The sequence below is a fragment of the Gymnodraco acuticeps genome, unplaced genomic scaffold (genome assembly GCF_902827175.1).
Source record: "Gymnodraco acuticeps unplaced genomic scaffold, fGymAcu1.1, whole genome shotgun sequence".
Lineage (NCBI taxonomy): Eukaryota > Metazoa > Chordata > Actinopteri > Perciformes > Bathydraconidae > Gymnodraco > Gymnodraco acuticeps.
This window is the reverse complement of record NW_022991187.1, coordinates 2,966,143-2,992,510: the sequence shown is the minus strand read 5'-3', so window position 1 is coordinate 2,992,510 and position 26,368 is coordinate 2,966,143. Positions and strand designations below refer to the sequence as shown.

The window sequence follows — 26,368 nt, the reverse complement described above, 5'->3', positions numbered from 1 at the left end:
CAGTCTATGGTTTTGATGCAAGAAGCTTTGACGTGACTTGTGGGACCTTCCCTCTTCACACACATGCCCATATGGCACTCCATCACTGTGAACCATGTCCTCCAAACTCTTTTAGGCAAACAGTCAAAACAAAAGGAGCCGTAAAAGCCCTTTCACACCCAAGGGTGCCAGTAGCAAGTCGGGTCATTTCCCCAAGAAAAGCCTCCACCCTCGGCCTTAAGAGTTTAAATCATGGAGCTAATCTGTGGCAGACACCAACATACACACAGTAAGAGGAGAGAGTTATTGGTCTAAGGGTGGAAAGAGAAATAGCTGAGGTGAATGCACAAAGGGAGGGTTATAGGTGCACAAAACACATTCTGGGACTCTGTGTACGTGTGTGTGTGTGTGTGTGTGTGTGTGTGTGTGTGTGTGTGTGTGTGTGTGTGTGTGTGTGTGTGGGTGTGTGTGTGTGTGTGTGTGTGTGTGTGCATGCGATTCACAATTAAATGTGTGTAGATTCAGGCAATCCCCTCTGAAAGTTGATCTGGCATGCTGCTGAACTGGATAAATATTAACTTAACAAAAACTCAAACACCTTTAACACTACTGAATTGTGTCAAACAGGCCTTTAGAGAAATGCTTCGCTTTTGTTGCAGCTTTTTCAGTTATACATTGATGTTGCTTTTTAGAGGACATATTATTATGCTCATATTCAGGTTGAACTTCATATTATTATGTAGTGTCTCTATGTCTCCATGCTTTAATGTTCAAAAAGCTCTTTATTTTTCTCGTACTGCCTGTGCTGCAGCACCTCTTTTCCCCCTCTGTCTGAGAGCCCAGTCTGCTCTGATTGGTTAGCTGGCCGGCTCTGTTGTGATTAGTCAACCGCTAAGAGATACATAGCGTTATAGTGATGCGATTATGTTATGGAAGGAAACAAAGGAGTCCAACTTTGGGATTTTAGCCTTTGCCGACAATTTACATGCACTAAAACCAATATAACCTACAGGCAAGAGAATACCCCACAACGCATAATAGGGACTTTCTAAAGACTGAACAAGCAACAGGACAGCAGTGTGTGATTGAGCCACTTAATCCATTTAGTCTCTCTTTATGCCGGCAGCAGTTCCTTGAAGCTGAACATGCTGCAGGTAAATCTCCCTGCAGTAAAACACAAGGACTGACACCTTATGACAAAGCCCAGAGGCTGAACAAAAACAGACAGAAAACAGCTATTATCTCAATGACAGGGCTCGCTGGCAGGCAGGCAGGCGACTAGCTCAAACATCGCTGCTTCTTGGCCGGGCGCCACCGAGGACAAAGCTAACTCAGGTTCACAGTCAGTAGATTAGCATTTAGCGCTGAGGCCTGACAGCTTTTGCCCTGATGGGGAATGTTGGGTGTTGATGGTGTTTACCTACCAATAGGATGGTGGATCAACAGGTGACTACAGCAGGGCCAGATGTGCTCATTTTCTGCTACGAGGGAGGAGGAGGAGTTAAACCGATATATTACACAATCAGTTAATCCAACACTAACTCCAAGGTTTGATCGAAACAGGGGGGATTAGGTAAATAGAACACTAACAGGAATCACTTGTTCCATGAAAAGATAAGAACATTTAGATGAAATCCCCTCTCAAAAAACACACACACACACGCAGACACACAACCGCACTGAGAGTTTGAGAGACTGCTTTCAAGACAATAGCCGGTGTTCCTTGTTTCTGAACGGATGTGAGGAGAAATACTGAAAACTTCCTGTCAGTACACCTAATCAGCTGGAGGAAACATGCTGTCAGAGCTGCGGGTCACTCAGAAGAAAGCCAAAGAGATATTAAGGTCAAGTGTTATATATTTAGTGTTCGCAGGTAGAGAAATTATATGAAGTGTACGTTTTTGGGAAATCAGGTGGACAGCTGAGGTTTTAGGCACTGAATTGTAAATGGAAGGAAATGCCATGGAGACAAAAATGGGCTACATACATGCCCCGGCCACACGAGGACGAAAACGGCTAAACGCATAGGATTAACGCAAACGCAATCGCAAAAAAGCTTCCGTTCACACGCAATAGTCATCCGGATAGTGTCTGTCCACACGAGACAGCTCCGTTTAGCTCCAACCGCTGGAGAAGCTGCAGTACATATGCAGGAGCCTGTACGTGGCGCTGTAACTTCCTCCACAAAAGCAGCGAAGAAGCATGGTTGTCATGGTTGCCCTTCTGTTTATTCTCCGCGGTGGGGGCCGAGGGAACCGGGCAGAGTTTTTCGCCAGTCAACGTGTATTGTGGTGACACGTTATTGGACATAATTCACCTTGCTTATTGTGTTGCCACACGGACCCTTTAGTGGGGAACACCTGTAGCTTTAGCTGCCATTCCTGCTAGCTCATCAGGCAGAGCAGTGCATGTGTTAACCTCTCTGAAAGTAATGGATAATAAAGATTGGAACTCCATTCTTAATACACCGCCTCCGACTCTCTTTTCACGGCACTACAGTATTAAAGTTTAAATCTTCCGACAAAATTATAAAAGTGCCGGTCAAAGGTCTTCTTTGTTATTTATTGAGCTTTAAAACAAATGAATAACGAATCTATATATTATAATAATAAAATACACGGAGCCTCTCTTTTTCCTCCCTCTCTTCGGACAACGCGCCAATGTCTGTTTCATGCAGCAGCTGATCCAGTAATGAGTGACCCGGCCGACAGTAAAAATAAACATATTTATATCCAGTTTAGGTAGTTTGAGAGGTAATTAAAATAGCTAAGGGTGATGATCGGACTTGAAGTGTGTGTTTTACTCCGTTCACCGCCGCATCACGGCGGGAGGAGCTGCAGGTGAGCAGAGCTGCGTGTCTCCGTCCTGTCAGATTAGACTTCACTCGCGTTTAGGTCCATATCGAGAGAAAGATAAATAATCTGAATTCAGTGTGCAGTTTACTTTGACGCGGGGGTGAGCAGCAGAGGTGGGGAGAGGCGGGGCTATTGCCTCATCATTATCAGAAAATGATCGTATAGGGCGTACACACGGAGCCGTTGGACCACCCAGAGCGTTGCGTATGCCGTTCTATCCACCTTGGGACCCGTTATCGTTTACGCAGTCGTTTAGTGCCGTATTCTGTCGTCCTCGTGTGGCCGAACGGTCTATATGACACTAAACAGTAACGCAAACGACCGTTTTCGTCCTCGTGTTGCCGGGGCAACAGTTTCCGTTTTAAAATAAAAGTGATGAGACGAAAATGAAGGTAAAAGACAAAAACTTGTTGTCATTGTAAAAAATATGAAAGGCAAGGCAAGGCAAGGAAAGGTAAGTTTATTTATATAGCACTTTTCAACACAAGGCAATTCAAAGTGCTTGAAAGGAAAGGATAGGATAAATAAAAGGATAATTCACAACTTTTCTGTCTTATATTTATGATGTCGGTCACGCACAGATAAAAGAAGTAGAGGTGTTAACTGATCAGTGCACTGATTTGAAAACACAATTAAGTATAGAAGTCTGTGAGAAAACAGAATTCTCACTTGATTTCTTACCTCAGTAAACATTTTCCTAATGAGTTTATCGTTTCAATAGTTTCAAGTCATCTTTAAAACATTTGAATGTACATTTCAAGGACATTAAATCTTTGTTTTTATTTGTTGATATTTATACCAAAACTGTTTCTGAGATTTTTTTACAGTTTGCCTTCATTTTGTCTTCCAAGTTTCCGAAACTCTGCAATAGAGAACCGCAGTGACGCATCCTAAAACCCGGAAGTAAGTTAGCATTTTTACCACGTCCGGTTCCTTCGATAAAAAGCAATGAAATTTCTCCATAGGATTTTGGAAAATAGCTCCAAATAAGGTCTGTGTTTGACACAAATTGAAGAGACAGATCACGTTTTGTTCTACGACATTAAATACATCAGCAGTGATCCCGCTGGTGATTTTTGAAGAGTTTACGTGTCTGAAAAACGATGGTTGTTAACAAGTGGCTGAATAGGACTACAGAAGTTGTCCAGGCCGTTTTACGTCATTACACCGAACACGTAAAACACTCCCGCTACGTTTGTTTGCCCTGTTCTGCTTGAAAGCAAGTGCCTGCCTCCTGATAACTGTTCAAACAAAAGCTTCAACTTGTAGAATTTTTAATCTGTAGTTTTGAATATGGATCTTAAGTTGGCGTAACGTTGAATCAGCGACCCTGCTGTAGTTCCTTTATAGCATAACGTTAAAATGTTGCTTCTTGCGACTAGATTTATGCTTCGAAAATTATAAAAGTAGGATAGACATGTGGATATTATCCGGCTGAACAAAACGTGATCCGTCTCTTAAATGTGTCTCAACCGCAGACCTTATTTCGAGCTATTTTCCAAAATCCTATGGAGAAATTGCATTGCGTTTTTGACGAAGGAACCGGAAGGAGTTTACATCCGGGTTTTAGGACGCGTCATGCGGTTCTCTATTACCTTGATTGATTAAGTGTCATTATTACTGGTAGCGAGGCAAAAGTTAACAAAACAAGACCCTAGTTGTAATAAATCACAATTATGCTTTGTTATCAGCAGACCCGCTTCAGAATACACAGTATGCACATGTTTTGACAGGCAATCTACACAAAAAGCCCTGAGGAGATCCACATGATACTCTGGAGAGTGGAAGAAAACAAACACACTGATGAATATCAAATAAACGTATTTTGTGATTTTCTAATCAACACTATCTTATAACCTCAGATAGCAGCGCAATCATTATCTTCATTACTGCAGGGTCTGTGCTGAAGGTTAAAAGCTGTCTAACTCAAAGTGTAACAGGGAAACCGGAGAGGGCCCCAAACCACAACAAAGCACCCTGACTATCTGAAAACTGAACCCCACCCACACCACGACTCCCACACGCCAACAGAGACATACGTAACCTACAACTACATACACAAATACACACCCAGGCATAAACAAACCCTCTTTAAGCCTTGTGAACATCGCACCCACACACAAATAAACTGTGGCAAAAATGTCTTAAAATTCACACTGATCAAGGTTATTGTGTCTGATTATGGCCTACCAAGCAAACATCCTCCCTGTTGTTTCCCACAGAGGGCAAAGACGTACAAATAAGACAGAGTTATTACAGAGCTTTGTCTCGCTGTGTTTGTACACTCAGACAGTTGATCGCACAAGGACACAGAGATGATAAGAGAGGTTTTCAGAGAGATTAATAGTCACACAGTGAAAATTGGATCCTCCAAAGCACCAGGTTACAAATGTGTTCCTGTAAATGTGTGCGTCACAACAGGCTCCTCAGATCTGAGTGTCACAGGGCTGGAGTTTCACGGCTGTGTTACGGCAGGGTCACATCTGGTTGACTCGATGACAGCAGCGTGTGACGAACTGTGAAACCAGACGTATCATGGAGCAATCCCCCTAGAGGTCAGTTCTCAGTTAGAAAGCCTGGAGAACCTGCGCTGACAGACAGAGTCATAACTCAGAGACGGAGTAATGACATTGTAAATCTCACCGACAGTCTGCCTTGTTATTAGCTGCATACGTTTATGTCCGTGATGTCTGACTGATCTTACTTTCTCTTTAAGATTAGATACAGGGGATGTTATGGAGGTGGCGTAAAGAACTTTCTACTCTGTACCCGTGATGAACATTTGAGTAATACTGCAAATGAAATGTCAGGCGTGGACCCACTAATCATGGAGATGTTGTTCTTCTCTCACAGGAAATCCAATATTGTGAAAAAAGGATGTATGCGTCACAGGTCGTGGATTCGCTCAGAAGAAAAGCTGGAGGAGACGTCGCCTCATCACACAGAGTAATAACAGAACAGGGAGTCTTTTTAGCACCTGGTCTGATCTTATTTCACAACATGTCTCTTGGAGGAAGAACAGGTTCCATCATTAGTCAGACACTAGGCATGCACCAATCAGTATTTTATTTCCCCTCTCTTACCCGGGCTTCAGCGTATCGGCTGATACCGAGTATCGATCTGATACTGGTGTTGAAATAGTAACCTGTAGGCTTACTGTGTGAAAGAGACTGGGAACATGTGTAAGGCAACATTAAGCTTGACAAAATCAACACTTTTATAACATTGTAAAACAAATCTGAGTCAGAGGATCATAATCAGGTTTAGTGCCAAGTGGTATTTCATCTACAAGGAATTTGCTTTGTCTTATAATGGTGCAAACATTAAACACAGTAAGGGAAATTAAGTTGCAAAAAAGGAGCAAAAATATAATTATTATAACAAATATTTTTAAGAACAAGAAAATGTAATAATAATGTAAAAAAAGAAAAATAATATTAACAAAATATATTAAAGAAATATACAAAAATATGTATATCTGACAAATAAAATATGTGAAGTATATTGAGAATATACTTCAGAATAGAGTGGAGAGCTGTGCAGTTTTCAAAAGTTGTACAGACACGTGCATGCATAGCTATTAAAGGAACTGAAACGTTATTTATTAACATAATCATATCCTAATGTCACTGGTCCAGCTGTTTGAGTCAGTATTGGTTTTGCTCTTCTATCATCAACACGCACTCCTACAGATAGTGCAGCGAGTCAGCAGAGAGCTCTCTGGCTGCTGCCCAGACTCACTGCTGACGCGCAGATTGCCCCCTCAGTCACAGGAGACTGCAGCATCTCATCGCCTCTGAAGAAGAGAGCAGCTCAGCAAGAGGGAAACTTACTCGTTAGGCAATTCATCTCCATTGATTTCTGCCCTCAGGGGCGAGGCTGTGCTATATCAGAGACAGATATGTGTGGATTTAAGAGGAAGTGTACACAGAGGCAATCCATTGAGCATTTCATCATATCAATGCTTTTCATACATGACCATTTATAAATGTATGTCAATTCTGTAAAGGGAAGACGATAAAGACTGGAGAAAGGTGAGGCTTTGCTCTGAGGCTGCTGCAGAGTCTAAAATGGAGCAATGGCTCCCTCTGCAGGACAGGAAGAGCAATGCAGTAAGAAGTGCCTCAAACAGGGTAAACAGTCAAGGAGAATGCACCCTACTTTACTAGTTAACAATAATTATAATAATAATAATGATCATGAAACATCACTTTAAGATGAGTGTATTTACAAATGTGTTAAATAATTGTTGACTTTGAATGCTACAAAGGAAATGTGCTTGTTTTCCAATAGTTTCCAAGTCAAACTAGACATAATGAGTGAGCAGTGAAAACAGAATGTATAAAACTAATGTATAATTGTTGAAGCTTAGTTAAGCTTAAAAAACATGAAAGTATTGCACTTGTGTTTGCTGTGCGGTCTTTTCTGCCAGACCGTCATACATATTGTTATAAGAGCCCCCAGCCAGAAGCTGCTGTTTGTAGTCAAAGTCTGTCTGAGTAAAATGTTACACAGGAGCCACACATGTAAACATCTGCAGAAGCAATAAGACAAAGAGAACATCTGCAGAAACTGAATAAGAAGGTAAACATCTATAGAAACAACGTAGTTCTGTTATCATTAGGGACAACATATCTCAAACAGACAGGCGTAACTTCTTTAAGGGTTACTGGGAGAAAGTCTAACAAGGCAAGATCATTCTGGCCATTTAGTATAAATTGTTGTTAATATATAAATTTACCGAACAACTTGTGAAACAATATTTGCATATAGATTGAAATTGGTTTTAGTACGATAGTTAAATGTATCTAAAGTTTGTGGTATTTTAACCCCGTCTCTATCAAGAAAACTGTTATCTATTACTTGTTTGTAGATTTATTTTAAACTAAAGCCGCAAACTTCCCTTAGTCAGGTGGTTCTCTCGTCTGGTTAGTCACCACTTTGGGGAATTCCCTGGCAAGAGTCAAGATAGCATTTACAGATAAAGTACACAGTGTATAATGTCTGTATAATGAGGTGAGCTATATTTACAGTCCTCATCACATGGTCTATCTATCTACCCTTCACTTATTTTTTTGCATCGATTATTATTCATTTAGTCAGATGTCGGAAAAAATATCATGTTGATCAGATTTGTTTTGTATTCAACGAATTGCTTGAGCTCTAATGAGGTTGTATGTCTGGTGATGGGAGGTATGGAAACTCGCCACAGCAACACGACAAACAGGTACAACAAATTCAGAAAATATACTCGATTTATTTCCTCTCGTCAGCGCAGTGTGTATGTTGGATTTGTTGAGACTGTTTCCAATCACACACTGATTCCCCTCATTTGAACACAGTTGATTTCTCTTCCACTGCAATCACATCTGAAAGTGCTGATTGCCAGACCTCTTTTAGTTGTGCTAACTGGCGTTCAATCTGGCACACCTAATGAGCACATTTCTGTTAATATGACTGTTCATTCAACAGTCAAATCCTATTTCATCAAAGAATATTTGTCTACCCATCATGGTACGCTCTTATAGGCATCCACGTTATCATTCCCACCTTCAGGACGGGCGATTAAGCGTCCAGTGAACTTCCAGACAAGCTGATCTCTCTCTTTTTCTTGAGGTAGGCAATAACCAAAAACCTAGAGACAGACGCGATAAAAGTAATTACTGAGAAAGCAGGAACAACACGGCGATACAACAAGATCTGACACCACACCTTCTGCCACTAGGCCTGGTAAACAAACACATTAAAACACAGGCACGCTGGCAGGGACTACAATATGCAGCATGCAGGGGAGGCAGACATGCGTAATAGACCCATCTGCTCCCATAAAGTCAAACACCTGCTCGGCATCATCAAAACGAAGAGCAACATCATTTGTGGCTGTGCCCCTTTGCCCTTTCCTTCGTTCCTCTAAGATATTTCAATTTAGTCTCAATGCTTTTAAACAGCACGAACAAAATGAAGTGCAGGAAAAAAAATGGATTGAATAAACTACATACAGCTGGTTATCACACAGTTCACAGTGAAGGTGAACACACACACACACACTGTATACATCACTTCAAGGGACATTACATTGACTGCATTTCCTGGAGACTTAGCCTAACCTTAACCATAACCAACACATGCCTAACCCTTACCAAGTCTTCACCCTAAAAGTAATGATTCCCCTCATGGGGACCTCCATTATGTCCCCATACGTGACTGTGTAAACAGATGTAGGTCCCCACAAGTATAGTAATGCTAGGACACACACACACACACCTCACAGTGCATTCCTCTGTATGAAAGAGGGGCCTTGACTCCATGCGTTTCACAACAAAGTCAGGTGGTGATGTGATGTATAGGAGCAGAGAATAAAGAGCCCCTTTGTCCTCTTTCAAACAAATGAAAAGAAGAGACTGGAATAAAGAGGAGAGCAGAAAAGATGTAGGATAGTAGGTGGACGTAGATGTCCCACATATTATCCAGTGTTAATAGACATGTGGAAGGTTAATGACGAGTCAGGGACAGGCTAAACTTAGAGCATGCGGTAAAGGATGGAGTACTAAGTGACTTTATGTCCATTACTCTGGATTTGTACGACTATATGGTAAACTGTGCTCAATGTTCTCAAGGTCTAATGAGGCAAGGTCATTCATTTTGATTACATTAATTGATACATTTGTTTATCAAAGTATGAAAGTGTGCTTGTGTTCTGATGGGAAATGGTTTCCTCATGGGATCAAAATGTTAAAAGAGACATAGCAGAGAAGAGTGAGCAGTGACAAAACAGAAATACATATAAACAATACAATGAATTGTCCCTTGTATAGTCAAGCTTAAACAATATGAAATGCTGCACTTTTAATTGCAGAGTTAACTTTTGCCAGACCATAATACTTATTTTGAGAAGAGCTAACAGCCAGAAGCTGCTGTTTGTAGTCAAAGTCTGTCTGTGTAAAATGTTACACAGGAGCCACACATGTAAACATCTGGAGAAGCAATAAAACAATGTGAACATCTGTAGAAACTGTAGAATGTGAACGTCTGTAGAAACAACGTTAACATTAAGGAGAAGATATCTCAAACAGACAGGCATAACATTTGGAAAGGTTACTGATCTCTGTTCAGGTAGAAGTACAAAAAAAGCCTAATGAGGCAAAGGCATTCTGGACATTTAATTTGATTAACTAATTTAAGATATATTTGATGTGTGTGTTCCGATTGGACTTGGTTTAAGATTGCATTAATTGGTTTGTGGTATTTTAACCATCTTAACACATTTAGCGGCTTCTTGTGACTTTGTTTGTTGATCATATTTGGAAAAGTACAGTCGCACAATCAGCTGTTTTTCTCGTCTGGCACAAAGTCACATCTTTGGGGAACCCCCTCGAGAGAGGCTGAATTAAATATAGACACACAGTACAAACAACTTGAACATTAAGTGAGATACTTGGTGGATAATTACAGGACTCATTATGTGGTCAATTCATCTTTTTTGATGAACCAATTATTGTTAATTGAGTCTATTTAATGTCAGAAAGGGTCAAACAACAACGCCATCAAATATTTAGTTTTGTCATGTTTCAGCTCGAACTACTTCACTTAAAATCATTTGACAAATGTAGGAACAAACAAGTAAAACGTATTTCCTCTTGTCAGTGCAGTTTTTAATGATTAACATTTACAAAATCCAGACATATCAGCTTTGTGTGTTCACATGTTTTAACTGGAGCAAACACAAAGCCTTTATTTTGGTAACTCAGTAAGATATACTAGAACCTGAAAGAAACCTGAAAGAAATCTATTTTGTGAACCCAACAATTGAAACTATGTCTCAAAGTCTTCAGCATAGCGATGTTTTCAGCATTTTTCCACATAGATACAAAGCCTCTCATGTTTCTAAGCCCCTCTGTGATAAGTCAAAGGCAGCTGACAGCAAGTGTCCTGGACTGTAAATGAAACCACGCATCGGAATCTGTGTGTGTACGTGGGCGGGTGTCTTTTTGTCAATGTTTAACAGAGGAGTACCCAGTGGGGGTCTTATGTTCACAGGAGGAAGAAACCTTTGGCATTAGGCAGTCAAAATGTGCTTTACAGTCTGTTAGTGCTGAGCTGGATCGGTTCCGGTTAGAGTCTCTAGTGGGGAGCGTGTCCAAAGACAAACAGTGAGAATAGATTGACTGATAAAAGAGACATAAAACAAACAGTAATCTTCCGTGGGTGTCTAGAGGTAAAGACAAAGGATGAGTTCCTCTGTGTAAACTGGATCAGGAAAGTGGGTTAGCCCTATACAGGAAGAACAGTCCCATTTTCTTGCAGTATCAGGGGACCACAGCCTCAAAGAAGTAGTGTGGCCCATATAATGTGGCTCTCCTGGGAAACGGAGGCATGAGGGTGATGGATGAGGAAGGAGAAAACGGTGGAAGAGCTGTAAAAAAAAAAAGGTATAGACAAGCAGGGACTCGCATGGCAACAGTTCTGTGTATACTGTGATTCAAAAGCATTATCCCCTTCACTAGCCGAGGTGGTGACTGTATGAGACGGGTTTGATGATGCATGGAGGAAGTTTCCCATCTGGGCGAGTGGGAAAGTATCCAGTGATTACGCCACCTCCATCTACCTCTCCATCTCTCTGTTAGCCGAGTCACTGCCAGTGACAGCCCGGCTCAGGACACCACGCGCTGTGTGAACAAAGCCTGTCTATGTCTGATAATATGCAATGGACCTTGCTCAAGGAGACACTGCTGCTTAGTCACTGTCTGCATGTGTGTGAGTGTGTGTGTTTGAAACAGAGGCTGACGAACTGCAGTTACCATGAATGACTAATGAAGCGCTCCAAACAGCAGCTTTCATTCAGAACACAAAATAGTAAGGAGGGTTTTAAATGTGGGGGCATATATGGAGCTGATGTGAACTGGATACTGACAGATTGTGTGACTCACTTCCTGTGTGTGTGTGTGTGTGTGTGTGTGTGTGGGTGTGTGTGTGTGTGTGTGTGTGTGTGTGTGTGTGTGTGTGTGTGTGTGTGTACATACATACGTTTGTTATCTCTCTCTCTATCCGCTCCTTGTGCAGAGTTTAGTCCAATGACATCTGGGTGGGGTTCACTTACAACATCAGCAGCAGACCCTCAGCTGTTAAACTGCACCCTGACACCAGATGCCACAGAGACGCATGCCACCAACCACATTCCACGGCCAAAACACTTTGAAAACATGTATGGCCCTCACACAGAGGCGGGCAACTGCGTGTGAATTTGTAGCATGAGAACCGGGAAATAGATCATTGAACGGTGTCGATCAATCATTCAAAGTATTTATATAACCCAATATCACACGTAACACATTTGTCTAAGGGGGATTTACAGTTTGTTCACATTACGACACCGTCTATCCTTAGACTCTCGCATCGTACAAGGATAACTCCAAAAGAAACCCTACAATGAACAGAGGGAAAACCTCAGGGAGAGGAGAGTGACAGAGGAGGGATCCCTCTCCTGGGACGGACAGACGTGCGGTATGTGTTGTCTTTTTATAGATTAAAAAGATAATACATTTACAATCTAGACAGTCCAAAAACATAATGTGTCTATATATAAAAAGAAAATAAAGATGGATCCAAGATTTATAACAGAATAAAGCAGCAAATGAGATAAAAACGAGAGTGAAAACGTATTAACATTAAAAGGAAATCTGCTACAACATCTTTGAATACAGGTCGCCGTACGGTAGAGTTGATCCCATATACTGGAGCTCAGTCATCACTAAAGAAGACCCAGGTTTGAATCCGGCCCTGGGAACATTTGGGCGTGTCACGCATGGATGTATAAAGAGAACTGGATACAGCGCTGGAGGCGGGGCCCCGTTCATTCCTATGAAAGTTGTTATGGCACAAGACGCCAAAATGGCCTGACTCAAGATCAAAAATACCCAGATCTTACGGCAGTCTTCCTTAAGCCACGCCTCCCAACCGCTAAATCACACACGCATTACACCCAGTCTCTGCTCATTGGAATGAATCAGGGAAAATAAGTCTGGATTCATCTTTAAGCAAAATGTACAACATGTTGGACCTAGTGATTTCAATAGGGGCTATTCAAGCGTTCAGACTGTGAAATCGATTTACCTTAAAAAACATATACACTGATTTACTGATGTGCTTTTCCCAATGTAAGTTCATTAGACATTTTTGGGCCTAATGGCTTCACATGACTAACACCAAAGTTGTATTACCACCGTTATGCCCTTATAAAAACTTGCTTGAACGCCCGGCACACCTCCTGAGGGCTTGGTGTCGTCCACCCTGTCCCCCCCTTTCGACTCAAAAAAACATCATAGGTGAACCTATCACATTTTACTTTTATAATACCAAATGTACTCGTTGAGCAGAGCATTAAATAATCTGGCCATGATGTCCAGTCGGTGGGAGGATGAGATAAGCCAGTGAAAGAGAGTTGTGTCCCGCAGGAGGACGTCCACTAACTATGACACTGCCACTGTGTGCATGTGTGGGTCATATGAAAAAGAGAGAGAGGAACAGACAGCTTCACGGCTTTAGAGGCCATGTGAACAAACCCACAGTGTGCTGTAAGGTCCGTTGGCTAAGGTTCAGATAGCTCACTGTGAAAATGAACAAATTAAAAGACTGAAACAGATTATCACTGCCTCAGGGCAAGGACATGAATTATATTAAATATATGACATTTCCCTACAAACAATATGCTTATTGTGTTCAGTACAAAAACACAAAATAACCCTGGCTAGTCACATTTAAAAGATAACAAATGTGTGTATGTGATTTCAATAGAGAGAGAGAAGTAATATTCTTTATTGAATACTCTCTTTGAACAATAAAGCCGTGTTCTCTCTTTCTCTAAAGTTATTAGGAAAACAGACCCATTATTACCATGGGAGCAAAAGCAGGATATTTGCTGATTTTTTTAAGAAAGAGATTAAATACTTGTTCTTTTTGTGCACTCTGAGGCTGAGTGGGAACATTGCTCAACAATGATGTTTACACAAAGCCTGAGTAATAAAAAAAAGTTAAACATTCGCTAGTTAAAATATCCCTTAGCATACCAAGAAGGCCCCGGAGCAGAAAGCTCCAGTGGTCGAGCTTTGTCTGAAGGAAGGGTCTTTGGGAGGGTAAAACTTTCCCTGGCATCTCCTCTGCACCCCTGCAGTGCTCGACATGCCAGAAAGCCCTGAGGCTGCACACTAACACCTAAAAGTAGCATGAAGTCCCACACTAACTTGGAAGATTGGGCTTCAGATGACATATAACTCTCTCGAAAAAACATTCTTCCTTGTAAAAAGAGTAGAGATAATTCAACAAATTACAACACTCAAATGAAACGATCTTGGAATGAAAAGTAAAACTGAAATTACAAGTTTAATCTTTGACGATAGATGGGGAAATGGGGGTGGAAACACAAAACATCACTGAAAACCTTCTGGTTGGATGGGTCAATAAGTATAGGAATCAATGATGTATCTGTTGTTTTAAAGGGGTGCTATTATGCAATGTTCAGGTTTTATATTTGTATTCAATGCTTCTACTGTGACATGTCTCCATCCTTTATGGTTCAAACATTTATTTCTCTCGTACTGCCTGTGCTGCAGCCCCTCTTTTCACCCTCTGTCTGAAACCAGAGCCCAGTCTGCTCTGATTGGTTAGCTGGCCGGCTCTGTTGTGATTGGTCAAACGCTTAGAGATGTCCCGCCCCTTAGTTTATCACGTCCAATGTGTTGGAGGGCTAGCTAATAGAAGCAGGAGTGTGACCTAGTGATGTCATTATGTTACGAAAATAAACAAAGGAGTCCAATGGAGGCGTTTCAGGCAGGGGGGGGGGGGGGGAGAGAAACCCCCTCTGAAAGGCACTTTGGAATTTGAGCCTCTGCAGACCATTTACATGCACAAAAACCTACAGTAGGGAAGAGGGGAAATCCCAAATGCTTCAACTTAATCCTGTAAATTAATATTTATAATTGTACTGTTTTGTTTTTCCTGCAGTTTTTTATCTTTTCTGATTTGTGGATTTATTTTTATTTGTATTACATTTATATCTGCGTTCATTTTATGTATGCACTGTAATCATATTCATTCTTAAAATGCAAATAAAACAATTAAATATTCTAGCCAGTTTTGGCAACTTTTACACTTTAGTGGTTCAAGAAATCTAGTAGATTTCCCCCCCAGGCATCCAAGCCCCTTTTCCTGGCTTTTCATACCCAGGCACAGTGCTCGGTTTTGGGCTATGAGAAGCGGTGGCTCATTGTCCTCCCGGTACACAGAGCTGCCTTGAGAGAGAGACTCGGGGGGGACGTTTTGGCATTCCTTGAAAGCGGCTCTTTCCTCAATGGGTTCATGGTCTGAGGTGCTTCCTCTTGCTGGCTAAAGTGTCGTCCTGGCAACATCTATATGACCTCTCTCCCTCGGTGTATGTGAGGATGCAAACATATGCTTACATAAACAGGCTTAGTTCATAGCTGTTTTCTTTGGGCAGGCCACATTAAACGCTAGCAGAAACCACACTGAGAGGCTGCTGAAAATCCGGCTGCCTACAGTGTTTGGTTTGAACTATAAACCAAACATCTGGAGAAAACATACAAGAGAGAAAAACATCTCAGACTTCGGAGGAACAACACAAGGACACATCAGGTCCAGTGAGAAAAGCTACATATTTCACATCCCGGAAGATCAGCATGTGGTGGAAAATATGTAAACATCCCACAATTCAACCAAATACTGATAAGAGCTACTGTATGCATTCAAAAGCAAAATCACTGCAAGATAGGAGTCAGCGCACTACTGGTGTGACCAACACATTATTTTTAGGGTGGGTGCTGACCCTGGGAAACACCCATGGTATCCAACATTTCACTCAAGCCACTAGAATGTTCAGTTTGGATACTTGTTGGTGAGAGTGTGTGGATCTACAGGGTGGAGAAGGGCAGAGCACCAAAACCAAGCGAACCGCAGCCCAGAGCTGTTAAAGCTTTTATTTATCACAAGCGGCAGACTCCCAGGATTTGCCGTACACTCCTGCAGGCTGGGAGAGAGTGTGGGTGGATGGGTGTGTCATCTCACACACATCTAACCACTTCCTGGCCCTGCGGGTGGTACCCACAGTGTGGACTAGTCTATAGAGGATACTTGGAATAATGGAGGTAGCAAGTCAGGGAGTTATTTTGGATTCTGACTTAAGTTTCAAGCAAGGTAACCAAAACAACTTTCTTCCACCTCAGGAATATCACCACTGCTCGACAGTTTTTCAATACAGAAGTTGTTGAAAAACTCATTCATCTCCAGCAGGTTGGACTACGGTCGTGATTGTTACACTTTGTCTTTCGAAAAAAGTCAATCGTTAACTTCAGCCAAATTCAGAACTCTACATAACCAAGACAAAAAAGAGAGACCACATTACTCCCATATTGGCTTCACTGCACTGGCTTCCTGTATCTTCTACAATAGATGTTATGATCTGGCACCCTCTTATATTTGCAATTCTCTATTGTTTTATAGCCTTCTGCCAGCCCTACGGTCCTCAACAGAAGGCATTTTAAATATACACTTTAAACAACAGCTGAAAATATACTTTTACTTCTATTTTTTTATAAAAATGTTCTTATGTCTCTCTAATTCTTACTAAGTTGGATTATTTTTGTTGCATTTATCATCTTGCTTATTTTACCTTCTTGTATTCCATTGAGAATATATTATGTACACATTTGTTATTGGTTTAAAAATGTGACTTGAATTGAATGTCTTATTTTCCGATCGTCAATTTGTTAAAGCACTCTGAGCTGCAGAAAAGTGCTGTAGAAATAAAGTTTAGTGGGGAGGACCATCCTTTTAAGTCATTGAAATACAAGACATGCCATCCCCAAACTTCAGAATAATATCTGCACCAGGGCCCGGGTGGCTCCAGCTGAAACAGCAGAGTGTGGGGTGGGGGGGCTGAGACACACCAGTGGCCTTGTGGATCACAGAGGGGCAGATGTATTCTCCGCTCCCACTGAGAGCAGCAGGCAGAGGATCGACTGCAGAATGGATTTCTGGACATATGCCGAATGAGCACGTAATCTTTTTGCTTCAGTTTTCCATTCTCCCTCCACTCTCTGGCCATAGAGCCCTGTCAATGTATGATGTGCACACAGCAGAGTGATTCAGACCTCAGAGGAGACGAGTCAGAACACAGCACGACTGTCAGGACTTCTGCAGATACGACAAGCAATTATATTAGAAACAATAACTAGGCGAGAATATACTTCACCTTAAATTGACACCTGGCAACATTTGCAACATTGATATCTTTTAAAAACAGAACTGATTGTCATAATTATGCAAATTGTCCATAAAATCCCCAAAGTCTGTTCCTGCTGTCTCTCGATTACTAACAGCAGTTTTGGCTTCATTTGCCCCTACCCTTCAGGCACGTTAAAACACACACATAGAACCATACACACACTCATAGTGATGATATGATGTATTTACCAGTGTTCTTTTCACCATTTGACTCTATTTAAAAGATATTACATGAATCCCTTTAACAAAAAAAGCTGCTTAATTCTTTAAAATAATCAAATTAATATAATCCAATGCAGTGAATATGCTCTATTGCAAACTTTAGATGTCATACCTGGCATATAGATAGTCCTTAACAGTATCCTTTCCCTAATGATTACACATTGTCATGCCACATACAAATGAGTTTCACTTCGGTCTAACAAAGGTGTTGTTTGTTCATTTCATTCTCTGATAACACGTCAATGACCTACAGAAACACATTTACACAAGAGGTTCAAATGTTGGCACAAATAAGCGAACACACTCAAATGTGATATCCACTGGCACAGAGGAAAGAGGCTGCTCTCTCACAGAGGTAACCTGCTTCATTGAAATGCTACGGACGGGCTCCACAGCGGCATCGAGAGCCCTAACACACAGAGCCGGAGGAGAGTCCCTGAAAGAGGATCATTAGCATTGGCAACAAAGCCACCTTGTATGAGAACCAGCGGAGAGCAGATTACACAGTTAAGGAAGCAATGATTGCGAATAGAAGGGAAGTCTTTACCCTGATAAATACAGAGGCTGAACAGGGTAAAGCAGCTCGAGTTAGGGGTGGAATCATTCTAAAGTTTGGATTTGGATTAGGTTTAGGGAGTTATAGGGGTACAGTAGATGTAATGAGAGTACGTTATCAGGATACAACAATGGTATGTGCTCCTTTAGAGTTACATTTTAAAATAGATAATTGATTGGAATTTATAGCAGGTTAATAATGTTACAATACATTTTAAAATAGCTTACACTTTACAGAATGAATTGCTTTTTTTAAACTAATGTATATGGTCATTTCTTTTAGACGTCTGCCTGAATATTATTAAAGAAAAAGTCATGTTATAAAAATGTAAAGTCTTTATTTTTCTTCTCATACTGCCTGTGCTGCAGCACCTCTTTTCACCCTCTGTCTGAAACCAGAGCCCAGTCTGCTCGGATTGGTTAGCTGGCCGGCTCTGTTGTGATCGGTCAACCGCTAAGAGATGCCCTGTCCCTTAGCCTATCACGTACAATGTGTTGGAGCGCTAGCTTTCGCCACTGTATAGTTAGTTTAATAGGTTTATTTTTCCGCTACTTCCCCCCCCCCCACCCCCTTAACCTGTCTGCCTTTTTTCCCCTACTCCCCCCCCCCCCTACCCGACTTGTAAAGCGACCTTGGGTTTCCTGAAAGGCGCTATAAAAATATTATTTATTATTATTATTATTATTAGCCAATGGAATCGCAGTCTTACACAGTGATGTCACTATGTTACAGAGGTAAAGAGGGAGGGAACTTTGGGATTTGAGCCTTTGCAGACCATTTACATGCACAACAACCGATATAACACACTGCCGGTAAGGAAGAATCCCAAAAGGCACACTGGGGTCTCTTTAAGATGAATGTGATGGTTCACCAGGTCACTTTCCACCTCTGCTCCCTCATCATATTACCCTCACCTGACTCATCTGGCCAAACAGATACAGAAAGAAATATTATGAAAGACAAGTCATGAATGCCTTCACTGCCTATAAAAGCCTGTGCCAATGCTCGTCTCTGTTATCACAATGCCTCTGAGGAAAATTGCTGTCTGTACACCCCAGAGGCATTCATCAACTCACCCCATCTGAAAAGAAAGCACACAGACTGTTCACTCCTGCCTGAATCACTGTATAGATATAACCACATGAACACCACAGCACCTCCAGGAGAAGTTAGGTATTATTGGCCTGTGTGTGCGTGTGTGTAAGATATGAACCCACGCTGCTCAGACACCATCAGGGTAATTTCTGAAAGCACATCAATACGATACGAGTGCGCCTGACTCTGCCGGGGTTAGGGGTGTTTTCATGTGACATAAATCATAAACAACTGGTGAACATAAGCTGACAGTGTCTATGCCTGCACACACACACACACATGGGCAGGGTGAGAGAGAAGGAGAGATAGAATCAATACCCTATCTTTTCCATTTGCTGTATTGCACCATTAACATTCCTTACATATCCTCTTACAATCCAATCCACCACATATTCTCTTTCACTGATACTCTCTTCAACACACACACACCCCCTCAGACACACACACACACACACACACACACACACACACACACACACACACACACACACACACACACACACACACACACACACACACACACACACACACACACACACACACACACACACACACACACACACCCCCTCACACACACACACACACACACACACACACACACACACACACACACACACACACACACACACACACACACACACACCTCGTTTCTCTGTATCACCATAACAATTCTCTGACCTTTCAAAACTGTTTACAGGTCAAATGTGGGTTTAATTTAAAGCACAGAAATGCCTCTAAAACTGGAACATATGTTTGACTGAATAACCAAATAACAAGTGGAAGTAATATGCAAACTGCCTGTAGTTGCCAGAAAATGAATGTGTGTGTGTGTGTGTGTGTGTGTGTGTGTGTGTGTGTGTGTGTGTGTGTGTGTGTGAGTGTGTGTGTGTGTGTGTGTGTGTGTGTGTGTGTGTGTGTGTGTGTGTGTGTGTGTGTGTGTGTGTGTGTGTGTGTGTGTGTGAGGATGCAGATAGACAGAGGGAGGACTTTCCATCACAACAATATTAAAGAGGCATGCGAGTAAAAAATAATTAGAGGATGGATTGTAAATCTCTTCTGAGCCTGTCTGCTTTGCCGACAAACGGTGGCTAATATGAAGCAGATGTTTACATGGCAGCTTCGCAGGGAGGAAGAGGAAGACATGCATGAAGAGTAGCAGTTTAATCCAGTGCTAAACAGCTGAGAGGGATGCAGGCTCTGACCTAGTTCTCAACTTTTGGATGAAGACTTTTTTGTCTGTTCCCTTGAGGCTGACTGTCCACATTCTGCAGTCAAAGCTAAAGCAGTTAAACGACACACACAACTGAGCCAATGGGCTTCACAATAGAGCATTGAAGCAGAAAGCTCCTGGGGACAGAATGACTAGAGCAGGTATAATGCCTTTTTTTTTAATAAAAATGAGCCATAGTGAAAAACAAATGTCATGCAATAACCATTTTAAGGTGCCAGCATCACAACAAAACAACACAATACCAAATTAAGCTGAATATTAAAACAATACCATGGGAGATGGAAGAGAACATTAGCACTTTTTATTTACTACTAACACATTAGTGAGTACCACAGGCACACTTATAACTCTCAGTAGGGATATTATTGGTTTTTGTTTAGAGTCGAGTAAAATGCAAAGTAGTTTGGAGATGCTGCAATTAACAGAGGACGTGAAGGCAGCAGCTCTCCAGTGCAGTTTAATTAAAAATAGAGCACTCCTCAAAAGACTCCATAACGAGATTAGAAGTGAGCCAAATGAGTTAGTTTGCAGAGGGAGAGACATCACTCAAAGTTGTAAACAGAGAATCCCCAGGTGTGTGTGTGTGTGCGTGTGTGTGTGTGTGCGTGCGTGTGTGTACCTGTGATGTGTCCAGGAAAACGCTCTTTCTGAACTTCCCTCGCCGTATCTCCATTTCAAGGGCAGAGCCGCGGGCAACGGTTGCTCTGGTTGTTTGATTTCGGCAAAACATCGCCTCTGCTTTCTGCCAACTTCACACACAGCCCTTTGCGCGGCTTATTAGGCAAACTTAAAGTGTGCGCAAAGGGAGGAATTGCTTCGAAAAACTTCCAAAAAAACAGCCCCGGCCGGCGCGGATTCAGGTGGTACGAAACGGCCCCACCGGGGGAAAACTCCCAAGAGATTAAGACAAACCCCGAATCAAACACTGACGCTTCTTCTGATGTGAGACTGAAGCAAGTCCACACGCATGAAGAAGAAAGTCAAAGTGGTTCACAGAGTCTTCTCTCACAGCTGACTTTTCACTTTTCCAAACACTGCCCCTTGTGAGGCAACAGTGACATGGTGACACCCCATGTGGAGGAGTGGAGCCCGGACCCAACCTTCACCCTGTCCTGCAGCCTATCCGGAGACCCCTACCGGCCAGGGAGGCAGAGATTTACTTATGCAATATCACAGATGCCTGTTGCAGTCATTCAGCGGAGAAGGATGAAGCATCGAACCAGATGTGCGCACGAATCACGATACTTATTATTACTCATTTGTAACATCAATTATTTCCAGGTTGTAGACGTTGTTGTTACTTATTAGAACATGCATGTGTGTATGTACAAGGAAGTTGGAACACACAATGCATCGGAAAGTGGTGGCTTTATTCAGAACCACAGCATTGGAAAATATATTTTAAAATATAGCCTAGGAAATCAACATTAGGCTGCTTTTACATTAATCAAGTAGCCTCATTTCGACGATTCCTTCAACTTTTATTTAAATTGAAAGCCAATCATGTTTGCCTTTTTTTGTGCTACTTAGTTTACTTAGTTTTCTTATATATTATTTTCTTACAAATTCTTTTTAAGAAAAAAATGGGTTGCAAATGAATCATGAACATGTAGCTTCATTCTATTTGAATTCATAACGTTTTTTCGGGAGTTTTATTTGTACTGATGTCTAGTAATTTTGCCACAATACAGGCACTCCAAAGATTCAAATTAAAAGGATTAAAGTACATTCAAAGTGAAAGCATTACACTCCAACCTAAGTGTGCATCCTGCCTACTTGCAAATGTCTTTGTTATGTTATGTTAAATGAATCTACAGGTTTGAAAAATACTATACAAATCCAAGTTATCAGAATAAGTTTTATTGCCAAGCAGTTGTTCACTTACCAGAAGTTTGCCTTGTTGTTTTGGGGCCAACAATAAACATATTAACATGGAAAAAATACAATAATACATCACATTAAATAAGCAAAAGATACAATGAAAAGATGTACAAAATGATGACAGTTCAGTACCAGCAAAACTTTATCGAGGATGTGCAAAATGTACTTTAATGTAATGCACTAACCTTTTAATGAAGCCTCCTGCATCCTTGGCTGGCACATTCATATATTCATAATTATTTTAGGGCTGTACCATTCCTAACCGTTTGGTATGCTTGGAAAGCTCAAGGATTTCACTAGAATACATATGGAGATGTTTGACTGAATAATGTGCCTTATAGTATTGAATCCAGCATGAGAGTGCGGGGGTCAACAAAGCGTGAGGAGGTTAAAATCACTTGACTTAGCGTATCACATAATAAGCATGCAGGCAAAATAATCCCCTTGACCTGTCAAAGCATCAGGAGCTTTTTAATATGTTCCATTCGTACTCTTTGGCCTCTGAGAATAAGTGTTTCCTTTATACCAATAATGCAGCGTACTTAGAGTCCTGTAAAGCGGGGGGTATAGGTTTTGCCTTCATCTTATAACATTTTATTTATGAGCCTCTGAACCAGGGCTTGAAGATCTAGCAGGAATGTGAATTTGATCTGCCGCGGCACCAGGTCTTTACTGGACCTGCTGTGAGGGGAAAGGTCAGAAGGTCATTGAGGTGACATCCACATTTACAGAAGTCGGATTGGAAATCCAAGACTTCTCGGCCCAAAGTGATACCTCAACATTGCTTAAAGGGGCCCTATTCTGCTCATTATCAGGTTCATATTTGTATTTAGTGTCTCTACTGTCACATGCCTCCATGCTTTAATGTTCAAAAAGCTCTTTATTTTCCTGCAGCACCTCTTTTCACCCTCTGTCTGAAACCAGAGCCCAGTCTGCTCTGATTGGTTAGCTGGCCGGCTCTGTCGTGATTGCTCAACTGCTTAGAGATGTCCGCACCTCTTAGCCTATCACGTACAATGTGTTGGAGCGCTAGCCAATAGAAGCGTCAGAGCTACGTGGTGATGTCACTACGTTCAGGAAGTAAGCAAAGGAGGCCTCTGGAGGGAACTCTGGGATTGTAGTCTTTGTCAACCATCACATGCACAAACAAACACACTACTGGAAAGGGGAAACCCCAAAAAGCTTAATAGGGCTGCTTTGATCTAGTCCCAAGAAGGTGCATTTTACCCGGATAGGGACTAACATCCAATTCAGACTCTTTAGACACATGAACTGTCCACCCTTGGTTTGTAGTAGATGTGTGTTTGGCTGTTCTTTCGTTAAGGTTTAAGTACCAGTACACAGCCTTATATCGACTGATACTTTGTACATCTTTGCTTGAAATGCTTCAACGTAAAGAAACACTCTATCCTATGTTTTTATGAGCAGATCAGTGATATTACAAGAAGTGCTCAGTAGCAAGAAGCCGGTTTTCAAAGATCTATTCATCTATTTTCTGTAGATTCACACACAGCGTATAACCCCAACCATGACCTAATGTATTAACAGAAACTATCCAAGTGAAGAATGTTAAAAGAGAGACGAAGCAGAGGCGACACAAAAGGAACATTGTAAAAAGAGAACACTTTAGTGATGGCTGGAAATCAATGCATTAAGATAAGATAAGATAAGATGGAGCTGTATTAATCCCCGTGGGGAAATTCAGTAGTTTAACAGCAACAGGGTGAGAATGAAAAATAGGACAGCACAGATTAACACAAGATTAAATATTAATACAATTAATACAGGTATACGTAACTGTTAAAATAAGAAATGAATTAAATGAATATATACATATTTTAGTCATACATATTATTAAATATATTTACATGTATGTGTGTCGGTAATACATACATCATGTTTGTGTTATTGCCAGCCATTGTTATCTGTGATGTTCCTACTAGTCACAAACTGCTTTAATTAACGGTGGGTCGGCAATTAAGTCTGAAAACCCAGCGTATGGCATTATGGTAATATGCTGTGATGGTAAGCATGTTTTGTTTCTTGAATTATAAACGACTTAATACAGCAATCTGTTGTTAGACTAACACTCATTAGATTGTGTTTGTGTTCTTTTGAATAGGAAAATACATTGTTGCGTTTCCCAATGCTTTGGAGCTCTATGCTCTCTGTAAAACAAAATACTGCATGCATTAACATCTAGTGATAAAGCAAAAGACTCCTCCATTAATAAAGGTAGCAACATAAAACTATTATGACTGTATCTGCAATGAGTGTGTACTGCTCGGTCTCTATGGAAAAAGGGAAAGGGGCTTGTGTTCCTCTAATCTCCCCCCCAGTCTCTTATTTAAAAGCAAGATGTTTGTTGACGTTGGGAGCTTGAGTAAACAGCTGAAGGTGCTGTAACTCAATGTGATCTCTCTTGGATGTGTGTCTGTTTCCTGGAAGGGACAATGTGAAATGCAGATTGTGCGCCTCATGCCGCTCTGGTCAGTAGGGGGTAGACAGTCTCAGGGGGAGCAGCGCTTTCCCAAGCTAGGTCTTGACCCCCTTTTAACTCCTCGCTGGGCTCCATCGGGCCCTTTGGGCAGCTCAGTGTGCCGCAGAGTCAGGCAGGCAAGGGGCTTATGTGCTGGCTTTGCCGTGGCAGATTTTAAATCCGTCTGTGGGGAACAGATAGGTCTGGTTGATCAGCCCTCGTTTATAATGCATATTCTATTTGTAAATCCCCAAAACTAAAAGTGTTCCCTTCTTTTGCCCACACAAACAGGCAGAAACAAAAGTGACTGCCACAGTTAGAAGCAGTCACAGCAGGATATAAAATGCCTACCACACAAACAAAGCGGCCGCTCTTCAGTCAGAGATCGTGGCTATGGAGCAGCTGGAAGAACATCACATGATACAAGAAATCAGGACACAATAACGCCGATACACGGAACCACACAATACTTTTCTGCTTGTCTTTCTGCTTCACACGCACGTAGAGCGTATGATCTATTGCCTACCAGGTTTGAAGCCGAGGAGTGGGTGTAAACAAGCAGCATATTGGAAATAAAGGAAATCTGCTGGAATGAAAGTGCTACAGGCACAGCGAAATGGCTCTGGCTGTTCCCACTATAATTACATGTAGTTTTTAGTTTACACACGGCATCTATTGCACGTCTGTCCGTCCTGGGAGAGGGATCCCTCCTCTGTTGCTCTCCCTGAGGTTTCTCCCATTTTCCCTTTAAACTGTGGGTTTTATCCGGAAGTGTTTCCTTGTACGATGTGAGGGTCTAAGGACAGAGGGTGTCGTATTGTCATACTGATATTTTGTACAAACTGTAAAGTCCACTGAGACAAATGTAACATTTGTGATATTGGGCTATATAAATAAACATTGATTGATTGATTGATTGATTTTCTTTATTCTAAATATACACATACAATAACTATTGCCCTACTTCCTTTACTGTTCCTAGTACATTATTACACTTCAAACATTACAGGATCAGTTTTCAAGTGATCTAAGTGAATACATATAGGGTGTGTGGATGCTAAGTTATCAAGACAGTAACTCACAATGTGCTCTCATTCCACAGAAGCACACAATTAAAAAACACTCCAGTGGTATCAAAACAATTCAATGTTCTTTCTCATACGTGTTAAAGACCTTATGTCAATATTTAAAGTGTTCAAGCTTAAAGGATGTTGCAAACTTGCACAACGGCAGTTGAAAGCTTGGCAACCATCAGTCTGAATGATGCACACATCCAATGTGAAAAACATGATGGATCATGCGATGCTGTATTGGCTGGTGGATGAGGTGTCCTCAGGAGAAACGGAGCTCACACGCAACGCATACACTGGAACCATTCTCTGAATTAACTGAGGAAAGCACCAGAGGGACATCAAGCAGGACTTAAGTCTGGCTTGCAATTAAATTCTTAGCATGCCCAGAGACAAGTGTATACAGCACTTAGAGGCAGAGTGTATGTCAGCCATTCTGTACAGGACTAAACAGCAAGTTGTTATTCATGACGCATGTTCTTATCACGTGAATACATTATACTAGTCTGACTTCTGCTGGACATTACATGCCATTACATCAAATAACACACAATTGGATAGAGTCTCTTGTTTGCTTAAATTAGCAAAATACCGTGTTGACACATCCATCATTGAACAAAGATGGCTATACATACACACATTTACCGTCAATGTAGTGCAACTGTGCTTCTATGACGTGGTGCAAAAAACAACAATGAGTGCGTTATC

At 41.5% G+C, this 26,368-nt stretch overlaps 1 protein-coding gene across 3 annotated transcripts in view; it reads right to left on the bottom strand.

Moving 5' to 3' along the window:
• The window catches only part of rtkn (rhotekin), a 79,914-nt gene extending 58,585 nt beyond the window's left edge, over positions 1 to 21,329 (bottom strand). The window contains exon 1 of one of the 3 annotated variants that reach the window (XM_034238446.1): positions 20,850 to 21,329. In XM_034238446.1, coding sequence (XP_034094337.1) covers positions 20,850 to 20,960 — 111 coding nt within the window. In that variant the 5' untranslated portion in view covers positions 20,961 to 21,329. The remainder of the gene's footprint in view (positions 1 to 20,849) is intronic. The other 2 variants (XM_034238447.1, XM_034238445.1) reach the window with 2 other exon arrangements.
• Between the last annotated feature and the right edge of the window lie 5,039 nt (positions 21,330 to 26,368).